The 12,845-nt window shown below is 35.6% G+C and overlaps 1 protein-coding gene across 3 annotated transcripts in view; it reads left to right on the top strand.

Annotated features, from left to right (window-relative positions):
* The window catches only part of DNApol-epsilon58 (DNA polymerase epsilon subunit 2), a 78,745-nt gene extending 67,515 nt beyond the window's left edge, over positions 1-11,230 (top strand). For all 3 annotated transcript variants that reach the window (XM_067091196.1, XM_067091197.1, XM_067091195.1), the window contains exons 2-12: positions 539-686; positions 1,661-1,833; positions 2,907-3,006; positions 3,917-4,061; positions 4,908-5,016; positions 6,689-6,830; positions 7,126-7,230; positions 8,640-8,770; positions 8,924-9,110; positions 10,559-10,735; positions 11,048-11,230. In XM_067091196.1, the coding sequence (XP_066947297.1) occupies positions 539-686; positions 1,661-1,833; positions 2,907-3,006; positions 3,917-4,061; positions 4,908-5,016; positions 6,689-6,830; positions 7,126-7,230; positions 8,640-8,770; positions 8,924-9,110; positions 10,559-10,735; positions 11,048-11,140 (1,510 nt within the window). In that variant the 3' untranslated portion in view covers positions 11,141-11,230. The remainder of the gene's footprint in view (positions 1-538; positions 687-1,660; positions 1,834-2,906; positions 3,007-3,916; positions 4,062-4,907; positions 5,017-6,688; positions 6,831-7,125; positions 7,231-8,639; positions 8,771-8,923; positions 9,111-10,558; positions 10,736-11,047) is intronic.
* Positions 11,231-12,845: the final 1,615 nt, after the last annotated feature.

Raw genomic sequence — 12,845 nt, 5'->3', positions numbered from 1 at the left:
AGACAGTTTAGTTATATTATAGCATTAAAATAATGCACCTAACTTAGCTGAAGGTCTCCCCCTTCTGATTGACAAAAGTGAATTGAAGAATAAAGTGTGCTCATTTACCTGATGACACTAAAATCGGTTGTAAAGTTACTGAAATAGCATTTTATTTTTAATGATGTATCACTACGATACTTGGAAGTAGTAGCTTTGTAACAGAATTGATTTGTGCAGTGTTTAGTGCCACAAAGAATTAGTTAGTGCCTTATGTATTGTAGTTTTGATGATGATGATGTACAGGCAGCCCCTGGTTATCGGCGGGGTTCCGTTCCCGACGGCATAACGATAACCGAAAATCTCTAATAATGGTGCTTATCAGCGCGGATAACTGGGGATCGGTGCCGATAAGCGGAGATCGCCGCATATTGGCACCGAAAATCCAGTTACCCTCGTCGCTAGACACGAACTGTAAAACCGGATTGCCAGTAACTGGGGACTGCTTGTATTGTAGTTGTTTGTTTGCTTGCTATATTTTCAATGTATTTTTTTCTAGCGATGGAGCGAAATATCTTTGTGAACTCCTCGAACCATTACCCAAAGATGACCATGAGGAATGGATTGAAAAAGTCATAGAGGCTGTGCAGAAATTGCCAATCAACAGTACACTGATTTCAAAGGACTACATCTACAAAGCTGCTCAGGTATAGTACTGTATGTTTTTAAAGTTGGAGTTAATTGGTTTCATTTCTCCTATACTGTACACGTCAGGGTATGTTCATAACATTACAGTTTCATTTTTTAGGAAATTACCAGCAATAAGTAGCAGGGTAGACCTAGACCACTCTCTTTATTAACTTTCAAGATTAAAATGGGGTGAGTATCTTTTAAGGGTCAAATGGAAAGAGGGATTAGAATACTAAGAAAGCAACACCAGTATAAATGTTTGAAAGTTACTTAGAAGCAAAGGCAGGGTGTAGGTCAGTGCATAGAGATGGAAAATGCGTCAACATCTGATCAGTGCTCAACCCCTCTCTCCACCCAGGCAAGATGTAAAGGATCAAGGCTTTGGCATTAGTTGTCTCATTATGGAGTTCTCTCCTCTCATTTCTGTCTTGTACATTTGCTGGATTCCTGTATGACTTTTTTTTTTCCATGTTACATGAGACGACCTATTTGCCAGTCCAGTGCACAGACCTTAGTTGCAAGGAGAGTATGTACTTCAAAAGTTGTCAGAAAAATGTAGATAACAGATATGGATTCAGTTGTGTGCACCACATGACAGATTGCTAGGAAGGATATGAAGAGATACTGCTGAAAGAGATTGCCTTCCGTTTTGGATTCTATTTACTAAACACTAACTAACTTGTTGTAGTAAAATTTAACCACCATCCTGCAACAGTCAAGTTTTAATATCAGAATTATGTACTGTATGCTATGAAAGATGTAGTTGTTAAAGATAGTCTTTCCCAATACACTTTTTTTCTGCTTCCCTTCAGTGTTTCTTTGAAAATGATCACGTCTCCCCCTATTTTACAATTACCCAGAAAAGAGTTTAAGCTCATCTCATGAACAGGTCAGTTACATTACTCTTAGAATTAAATAGATGTCGTCCATGCTTTACAGAAGAGTGTAAAAGGCATCATCAACTTATTTTTTTTTTTTTTTATCTTTCCAGGAAGTAAGTGTCTCAGAAAACGATGATGATGCCATTCTTCTACAAATAATTGATACGTTTGAAATTCCAAGACTGGTTTACAATGTGGAGAGAAAGAAGTTTATGTTGTCCTCATTAGGTGTGAAAGACCTGCATGGTGGAGCTCCTGACAAGGCTGCACTCTTCAGAGACAGGTAGTTTACTTGTTTTCTTTTTGCCTGATCTTGAGGGCACTTCCAGCTCCAGCTTATGATATACAGTTGTGCAGTCATTTCTATCTTTGATGAAGTAATTGTACAAGACATTATATTTGTGCCTAAGAAGAGTGACTCTCTGAATATCAGCTGAACTTGGTAGAAGTGGCCAAAATAGCAGATAATTATGTAAGGCAGACTTCTTGGGGCAATTAAGAGAAGATCTAGAGAAGAGATGAAGGTAGGGAGACTGAATAGACAGTCCATCATTAATTCCTCTAGATGAAGGGCAAACACTCCAAATATTGAAGTAATGGGTCAGCTAATTCCTGTATAAAGATCTGGCGATTGAAATGAAAATTTTTGCCTTTAAATTAATCAAACAATCACTAATTATATGATAACTCCAAGAAAAGTTTGAAGTACTGTAATGTTGGATGAGGTTTTGATATTAACTTTGATCTTATTGTATGTATATTTGGATTCATCTCATTTCCAGAGATGTTAAAATTATTAACGTTGGAGGTGGTAATTATGGTACTGTAATTTGTGGAATACAAACTGGTATTTTTAATATTTCAAGTCTGGGAATTAACTCATTTTTTTTTTAAATATTAATGTGAAACAGCACAGAAAGCAAGAATTCATTAAGTATTTTTACTCTCACTTTTATAACTAAGTCTTTCATGTTTGTATGAACCAGCAGTATGCTTGTATATGTGACAGGTATGCTTTATAGAATACCATTCTGTTAATCACATTCTATTAATGTGTGTCATAAACAATTACTATTGAAGCATTCATTTCTTTGGCAAAAATGGTAAATGGAATTTAATAAAAACACATACTTATTTTTGAACATATGAAGTACAACATTCAAAGCTGTATTGTGCAGACTGTATTTTTGGAGGTTCTCAGTTTTTGAAACTGTATTGAATTTTTGTTGAAATAACTTTGGTAATTACTTATATTGGATTATTCATTTATCTACATAAATCACTATCTTGTTTAATTGAGTTATTTTTTTAGGGTTTCCTATAAACTTTGACATCTGTCTTTTTTATTTCTTATAGGTATACAACTGTATATCAGCGAGCTTGTAACCATGAACTATTTCGACGGCCTGCGGTTGATATTGTCCGTGAGGATAGATCAAGAATTAGCTTGGTAAAGGTAAGCAAATCATAAAAAGTCATTCTTCCCAGCGGAAAAGGAACCATTTAAAGGAGATAGTCAGACTATACTATGTATGTCCACTTTACAAGTTAGTTCCTGGCTTTATGAAGTTTAGTTTTGCTGTGATTCATTGCTGCTGTTATGGCAGCAGAATGGAATTCCAGGTAAGCTTGGTGCGTCCTCTCTCTAGCCTGAATGGTCAGATAGTATGGGAAATCAAACCCAGGCTTGGTAGAAACAACAAGGAAAATAAAGAATAAAAATTGATGAGAAAGTGATACATAAGAGAAAACTACCAAATTTGGACCAAATGATATTTTTGTACTTTTTTTACAGCACACATGTGAGAGATCTAGCTTTGTACCTAAGAGATAATTCAAGTAAAATATTGGTAAAAAGAAATAAAAAAAAAAACTGGAAAAGAACTTGAAATAGGTATCAAACAGCAAATAACCTATTATACATGTTGTGACTTGTAAGTTCTCTTAGATGTTTTTACTTTTTAAAATTTAAGTTTACAGTATATCCAGTGAGGAGTTCATAATGTAAAATGTGTGTACATTTTTCACACGAGTGTTATATTGTGTCACTGCAGATTTTAGATAAAAATGATAAATAAAGAGCAGGTAATTCCTTGCCACTGGAGCGAGACTGTAAAACATTCCATTTATATTGTATCCTGTAAAATAAAATAGCATTAGTCAGAATTAATGATGGTTCTCACATCCAAGTTTACTGTTAAATATGCTGTGTTTTTCTGTTATTCATTTATTTCTTTTGTAATTTTGTAAGTAGTAAATTGTAATTTCTGTTTTTCTGCAGTTGGCAGGGTTTTAATATACAGATTTAGTGGTACTATTCATATTTTTGTGACTTTCAAGTTATATTTTCATGCACTGTTTTTCAGGTAGAGTTTCTTTTAGGTTCCAGTTCACGCCAGAACAGTGTTGTGGTGTTAGGGCTTTTAACTCAGTTAGTTGAAGGCCGTCATCACCTGGAAGACGATACTGGATTTGTTCCTCTGGACTTATCCAAAACAAGATTTCACAATGGTAAGTTGTCATGTAGATTATACAGTATCTGATTTTGTTTATTTCCAATATGCTTTATAGTAATGTGAACCCACCTAATATGTACTTGCTTTATTGGAATCTGATCGCAAAATTGAGTGATTTATACATAGGATAGGCTATTCACATCTTGGGTAGTAAATACCTAATAAAGCCACTGCACTATGTATTATAGACCCAACAAGGCCAGTACAATAAGACTATGACTGCCATCTTTGTGCTAAATTTTAGAGATGCCAGGGTAGGATAAATGATGATGTATTTCCTCAACTGAAGAACGATACATTGTATGCATTAAAAATCCCCCTAGATACATTGGGTAACAATGTAGCTCAAGATATCTGAGCCCTTTGTTGTCCATATGTACCGTATAGAAAAGTTCTCAGATTGGAAATGAGAATTAGAACATTGCTCTTACTAGGCTATATCAGTTATACCAAAGGGGAGAATTTAGCAGCAGTTATGGGGAATTTATCAGATTGCTATTCATTGTGTGCATGTAATGGTACTGTATTTATCTTCTCAGGAGTACTTGATTGACAAGGCCTTCAGATGTGTGAATGCATGATCATCACTTACTATACCCTGGCCTCATTTTAAAGTTTAGTACATAGATATCAGTCATAGTCTTAGTGGCGTTCTTTGATTGTCCTTGTATGTTAAAGTTTTTAGCTGAACCTCCTCGTCTGGCAGGAAGCATAAGTCAGATAAAGAGTTTTGGGTTTGTGAGAATTGGAAATTATTTTTAAATATGTAATTTTCTCATAATAAAGCACTTCAGATTTGAAGTAGATTGCTGTCCCCTGTTAAGAATGAATTTTTCCCCAGGTTTGTTTACTTACAATTGTTTCATACTGGTTGAGGGGTGGTATGAGGATGGGGTTCTGTTTGCTACAGCTGTTGGTCTACCTCCTCCTGAAGAAGCAAATACCACAAGGTTAGGCTTTTGTTTGTTTTATGTTTTTTCAAGAAATTGAAAGAATTTCTTCAATGTATGCAAGTTTTTATCGGGACACCAACTCCACTGCTTCCTTTTCTGTGATTAGTGATACAGTGAACCCCCCGTATTTGTGGGGGATGCGTCCCCCCCCCGCAAACAGCTAAAATCCGTGAATACTTAAAACCCCTCTAAAAACACTTAGAACTGCCCATTTTGATAGTTTAAACATAGAAAAACCCTGTAAAAATGCATATACCTGAGTATTTTAATGGTTTTATCACAAAAAGTGCAGTTATTCATGAAAATTATAAGAAAATACAATAATTAGTGAATATTTATCAGTGAAAAATACTGCGAATGGGCGAATTTTCCGTGAATAATGGTTAGATATGTTCCACAGAGAAACCCGCAAATGCATGAGTCCGCGAATCATGAGAACGCGAATACGGGGGTTTACTGTATTTGTAATTAGTGATAGTTGTACTGCATATGATTTAGACATTTACGTCTTCTACTGCCACTCCAGCCTTAAGAGTATTAAAAGGAGCCCTGTTGATGGAGGTCTTGCAATTTGCCATGAGCTTTGCACCGTAGATGGTACTTGAGGTTCCTTGCAGCAGCCCTTTGCCCCAAACTGTATTGCTTTCCTCCCTGTAGTTTTCATTTATTGTTTAGTTCCTTTTCACTTCACTATCAAACTTTTTCGAGTGTACTGTACCTTATTTTATTTTCAATTTTAATGTAAGAATGAAGTCTTCAGATGGGGCCAGTAAGAGTAGCAGTGTGACTGAGTACTCATGCTAAACTACTGTAAAATAATGACGGAGGAGAAAAGAACTTTTGTATAGTTATGTGCACTTCTTTTTTGTACATGTGAAGTCCATCATTATCCTGCCTTTCACCTTACTTGATTTCTGTATCTGCTAATTAAGAGCTGACAAGGTGGGGTGAATGTATGTGATGAGGAGGTCAAGTACTGTACTCTTAAGTTTAATCCACTACTAAGTCCTTAATCCAGGTCTGTATACTTTATTACTCCCTGGACTGCTTTCCCTGTTATGTGTAAGGGTACTTGATGCACAGTGTTCTTTTGTTAAAGTTATTCATGTTTCTTTATGTCTAATACTTTTGGTGTTTCCTTTTCCTTGGTAAATCCTTTCTATTTTCTTATAAAATGTTTTTGTTATATTTCTTAACTTACATAACGGTATGCTAGATAACTTTTCAGTGCTTGTTTTCATACTTTTCAGAACATTTTGAAATTATTAATTCCACGTCTTTTTCATTTACTTTGAAATTGATTTATGATTTTACATATAAACGTTGCCGTGTAGAAATTATAAGATGTTTTTGTTTTATGTTTTTCTCTGTACTTTGATGTTCTCTTATATTGCTGCGCGCACCCTTCTATGTGTTTGAAACAGTTAAGTTAATAATTAACTTCCTTTTTGTATTTTCATTTGTACAACTTGATGTAAATTGGACCACGTTTGGTAATGTGCCCTACTATAATAACCTGGCTTCAGACTCAAGATTTTTTTAATTCAGTCAGCAATTCCTTTAGCTTGTCTGCGCCTGTGTGTATTATTCAGCGAGAATATATGCAAAATAGGAATAACAACAAAAACAGCAGTTTGAAACTAATATTGCTGTCCTTTTCTTGATACAGAGCATATTTAGGTAACATCAATTATTTTGGTGGGCCAGGAGACACTTGTGCAAAGAATAATCTGAAACTTCAGCAGGCGGAACGTGACAGTAAAGATGCCATGATGGTCTTGCTTTCTGATGTGTGGTTGGATAAAATCAAGGTACAGCATTTCAGGTTTTATTTAGGTATTTTAAGATAGAACATGAAGTTAGACAGACAGTGTGTAATTTATTTTGCCAGTCTTTTCATTAGAAGAAAATTCCATGTTTTTCGGAAGAAATTTTTCAACGAGATGTGAAACTGTGTTATCGTAATCCACTTAATAATGCATGCAATGATCAAGTTTAATTTAGTCCCTTTATATGCTTAATCTTCAGTTGTTTCTGAGTAGGAAATTTGGGCAGTATGACCTTAAAACCTTTCTTGGCTTTGATATGGTTGAATTTCATTTGCAGGTATTAGAGAAGCTGAGGGTTTTGTTTAGCGGGTATGCACAGTTTCCACCAACAGCTTTCATATTATGTGGCAATTTTTTGTCAGTTTGTCACAGTTCTCAACAGGTAAGTGTTGCTTTCGGTTTTTCAAGAGCAAAAGTATTGCTCTGTTTTTTATTACTAGAAGTTATTTCAGTGTCCTTCCTCAGTAGTAAATCGTCAATGTTGGAGAATTATAATGATAAGTAGCCTAAACTAAGAACATCAGGTAGAAGTTTTATTACATACTACTTGATTTTGAAGTTACTTGAAAAATTGTGAGGTTTTGTTGTTTGCAAAGAATGAGACTGTTTGTAATTGGTGGGTTTGTAGAAAAACATTTTTTTATACATCCTTTTTCGCATGCACTTAAACAAGATTTTTGTGCTTTTGTCTATTATCTTAGATTCTGAGATTTTTTAAATGGAAGTCCTTACTTTAGTGAGATTCCACCCCTTCAGGATTCATTTTTAATGTTATTCTCAATATCCCTATCCACTCATTTGTTCTTTTATTGGTTATGGAATCCAACCTTAATTCTTTATCAGAACTTACGATATTCAGATTGCTTCAGAGTTGTCATGGAGAGATCACATAACTGAGTTTGCTATCTCTGCCTCTAAAAATTATCTGCTCTCTCTCTCTCTCTCTCTCTCTCTCTCTCTCTCTCTCTCTCTAGAGAGTGACTCTGCAGTGACTTTGCTGTTTTCTCAAATGACTTATTTCAGGAAATATGTTGAGCTAAATTAGAGACTCCCTCATCTGCTTAGATGACCACGTTACCAGACAGGCCGCCGCACCTTTCATTTAGTCGTGTGGAAAACAGGCATCTTTATTCCTGCTATCCATGCAATAGTAAAAAGTTTTATATTATGGCATTCTGTATTCTGCTTAATTCTTGTAGTGGTTTGCATTCATCAGAGATTAGCTGTTACTATGAATATGATATGACACCGGATATTAGCAGGTGTGTTGTTCTATTAAAGGATTTATTGTAATATTAGAGGTGAAAGCAGTTACAGGAATTGCATACCAAGGTAGGAAAAAACCAAAAGGAAATGAACGAAAAAGTTGCAGGCAGAAAGTAAAGTAGATAAGGGCTGCTGGGTACTGCAAAATGCCATTAGCACTATGTAGGGTGTTCCATGTAAGACACATTGTAAATGTTTACCATAGTCCCCTTCCCCCTCCCCAGGAAATAAATTGGTGGAGGTGGTAGACAACCATAAACAGTTTTGAGCTTAAGGTGTGTAGAAAACGTGGGATTATTGACTGTTTACATAGTCATAAATTTGAGTAGGATATTAATGCCCCTTGGAATTGAAGAGCATAATTGAATGTGCATGCCACCATCATGCACTGATTATTAGTGCTCTGAACTTATTGGGTCAAAAGTGTAAAAGGTTTAGAATACAATATTTCTTGATTTGGCATAGCTATTGTATTTTTATCTTTCAAAAAGTTCTGTAATTATTCATGTGACTTTCTCTTTACAGGCAGCTGATATGAGGCAAGCCTTTTCTGCACTGGGTGACCTAATTAAGGAGTTTCCGCCTCTAGTCGAACATTCCAGATTTATTTTTGTTCCTGGACCGGGTGATCCAGGTCCAAGTAACATATTTCCAAGGTAATTACTCGTCCTGTGTTTATGTACTATACTGTACAACCATGAAAACAATTCTGTTGATGTACTATACTGTACTGTACAACCATGAATACAATTCTGTTGAAAATAGTGTATGCATTCAACGTATCTGTAATAGACTTTTTTTTTCCACAGGCCTCCACTGCCAAAGTATGTGACAGAAGAAATACGAAAAAAAGTTCCAAATTCAAGTTTTGTTTGTAATCCGTGCCGATTTCTGTATTGCACCCAAGAAATAGTAATTTTTCGCGAGGATATTGTTGCCAAGATGTGTAGGAACTGTGTTTACTTTCCAAGTAATTCAGATGACATTCCAGCACATGTAAGTATATTTGTGTTGCCCCTTTTTCTTCCATTTTTGTATGTTTTGTAATATTTGTTTAGTGTATGTTTTAAGTTCATTGTTGTGGTTTAGATTGACAACTTTGTGCTACTTTCATTTTTTCAGTTTCCTTTTTTGCATATTATTTTATCTTGATTCAGATGTCTTTTTTATCCTTTGTTTCATGACAAACCCATCAGTCACATAAAGCCCTCATCCGTGGTCCAGATATCCCAGGACACTTGGGTAGATTGTAACTATATCCTCCTCATTACCTGTGTGTGCTTTGGTGCTTGGATAAATGCACCTTATTTATACTCTGCTTTTGCTTGTGTTCATACAATCAAGCTCAAATTTAGTTTTCTGTAAAAGAAAACTATTGAGATGGCTATTTGTGTGTCTGCACTTTTTCTGTCTGCCCTGATCTTAAAAACTACTAAGGCTTTTTACTTTTTTCCTGTTTTTCTCTGGATTGCATTACTAATCAGTGATTGCTTGTAGGTTGGGTCTTTCCAATCTTTTTGTAAGTATACTGATGTATTAATTTATACAAATTGAATTTGCCCTTTTTCATATCACTGTGTAATTGAGTCACTTTCATTGTATCTATTGGTATTGTATTAATTGTGTTGTAATTCTGCTGTATTACAGATTTTTTTAGATGTTATTAGGGACCTTGTAGAATGATCCAACCACTGAAATGGGACCTTCTTTAGTCTTCTGACAACTTACCAAGGCCTTTTGTGAACCTTCCATCAGATCTGTGCTAAGTATGGGACTTGCAGCATCTTGACTATCACTTATATGTGATTTGAGTTGTGATAATTTTTTTTTTTTTTTTTTTTTTTTTTTTTTTTTTTTTTTTTTGTACAACCAACATTGATACTGTATGTAGTTTTCATCTCCTGTCCCATCCCCTCCCTCACTCTCTGTGTTACAATCAGCCTTTGCAAAACCATTAAATGGATAGTTACTACACACTGATGATCTGGTGAACAGCCTCTTTTAGCAATTCTGCTTCTGTCAACAAGGCATGAGAATACGTCTCTGGGGACATTTGGACTGCAAAAGTGCTCTGTATGAATGTTCAGTTTGTTTTATTTCTCTTGTGTGGTTTTATATTTTACTGTAAAATGTTGCTGTGTGCTGAAGGTAATCAAATACATAAATATATACATATATGTGCACACCTCTTATTATAAAGTAGCTTAAGATCACAGAATTGTATTGCCAGACATACAGATTGCCCAAAAGTTTCTGTCTTGGAATTGAAGGGACTCTGCAAAGGCACACTCTACAGGGTATATAATTCCTTACGTACCCTTCCTGTAAGGTTTAAAGGTTTTAGTCATGGTTTGTGCTTCTGTGGTAATGATGGTTGATGCCATTGATACCATATTTCAATGTCCTGTTGGGAACTGTGATGAAAAGTTATTTGTACATTTCAGTTTGCTAAGACACTTGTTTGCCAAGGACATCTGTCTGCTCTGCCGTTACATGTACTACCTGTCTACTGGGGGATGGATCATTGCCTGTCACTTCATCCTAGCCCTGACCTTATAATTACTGCTGATAAAGGAGATGCCTTCACAACAACATACAATCACACAATTGTGACTAACCCTGTGAGTATTTATATTTGTTTTATTTTGAATAAAACTTATTATTTATACCAGTTAGGCTTTTGAGCATTTCTTTTTTGATTGTTTGAGATGTAAGCTTTTTATGTAGAATCATTAATTGAAATGAAGGATAATAATCTAGGAACTAAGGTGAAGCCAAGTTGAGATTGCAGTATCATTAATATTATTGAGGAGTTTTAACTAGACCATTAACGTGAGGTGTAAATAACTGCCAGCATATTTTGCTGAAGAGTAATATTTGGCTGATCCTTCGTGATTGTTTTATCAAGCATTAAAATCAGTTTCGATTTACAGGGCTCCTTCTCAAAGACTGATTTCTCCTTTAAAGTTTATTTGCCTGCAGCTAAGCAGATTGAAGACAGTCAGATTGGAGATGAAGAGGATTAACATAACCAAAATTATGAGCAGTTTATCATCTATTTCTAGGTAATAAGTATTATAATTGTACATATATTTTAATAAAATTTTTTAATGATTGGTTTGTGTGTAGTTACCTGTTGTTATTATCATAATCTTCACATTTACAGTGAGTTTTTCCCAAATAGGATTGTATAGTGGATTCTCATACTCACCTTTGTAGTTTCTACCTAAACACTGACCTTGTCCTGATCATTGAATATCTGTATTCCCTTTCTTGGTGTTCCCATTGGTATTCTTCATGCGACTTTCATACTTGCTACCCTGACTTGACTGCTTCCCACCCTTTCTCATCATATAGCTTCTTGACATGAGTGAACCCTAGTGATTGAAACTCCAGTTAGTCAAAATGTCTGGCCTATGGACCCTGTTTTTCACCTCGTATGTAATTTTTCTGTTTTTCATCACAATGTTCTACTCATGCAAAGCCTTATTTGTTGTAGAACTCATCCAAGTCATATCAGTTTGATCCTAAAAAGAATGCACCCTTTCCAGCCAGCCTAAGGCCTCTTACCACTCCCCATTCCCTCACATGTGAGTTTTTTCTGGTAACTTCTCCTTAACGTTTACTCCTGCTTTTACATATTAATTTTTGAAAGTGTGTACATTGTGAATGGTACTAACAAGGGTCTCTCTCCTTTTATAGGATTTAAGCAAGTACCCCCACCTTTGTAGCTTTTTGGGAATGATTTTTGGAATCATTCAGGTAAGGTCCTTTTGATCCCTTTGTGAGTGAATGCCTTGGATTGTGGCAATTTTCATCTCATTTTGTAACTGGTAAAAGAATTTTTATTCTTAGTATGTCACTGCCCTTGTTCACTGGGATAAACTGGGTAATGTCGTGTATTATGAGTGTTGTTGAGAGTAGTGTATGCACTTCTGCCTTGAGGCCGTCATGAGTAATTGGTATATTTATCCCACACTTCAGCACACTTGGAAGAGGATGTTAGGCATAGTTTGCAGCTTTCCTATTCCTCCCTGTGCAGATACTTTCATTTTTTTTTTTGCTTGTCTTGCCAGAAGTAGCATTTTTCACAGCAGAAGGCTTGTAGTATGTGCGAGTGGTTTAATTGTGCACAATCATTTTCATTTTTCCCGGTGATGCAAAGTCGTAACTGGTTACAGAATATGTTTCATAGGTCTAAAATGACAAAGCCATAACGGAGGCGGAGGATGTGAGGCGCTTGATGGAAAAGATATTGAAATTCAGTGAGAAAAATACTGACTTTTTACCAATATTGTCAAAAACCAACCTTGAAATAAGACATGAAAACAGTATGAATACCATCTCTTTTAAAGTAAAGGCGGTAAAGGTTAAAGAATGGAAAGGCATCAGCTGATGGGATTACAAGTGAGATGCTGTGGCATAGTGGTGAAAGTGAGATTGAGGAGCAGACTAGGGTTTGTAAGCTGTGACTGGTGAGAGAAATATTCGAAAGAAAGGGATAAAGGTGACAGGAGTCTGTAAGATTTTTAGGGTTGTAACAGTATTTAACATACCAGTGAATGTGTATGGTGGAACAGATCAAGAAAGTAGGACAAAAGACTGAGGAACTGATATGGAAGACTCTTCGAGGGTTCAGCCATGGAAGAGGATGTGTGGGTCAAGAGTTTGGTAAGACATTTGAAAGAAAAGGACAAAAGTTGTGTGTGGCATATTGGGACCTAGAAAAAA

Source organism: Macrobrachium rosenbergii, chromosome 48 (genome assembly GCF_040412425.1).
Source record: "Macrobrachium rosenbergii isolate ZJJX-2024 chromosome 48, ASM4041242v1, whole genome shotgun sequence".
Classification (NCBI taxonomy): domain Eukaryota; kingdom Metazoa; phylum Arthropoda; class Malacostraca; order Decapoda; family Palaemonidae; genus Macrobrachium; species Macrobrachium rosenbergii.
Note: the sequence above shows the minus strand (reverse complement) of the source record. Positions and strands in the feature narration are given on the sequence as shown.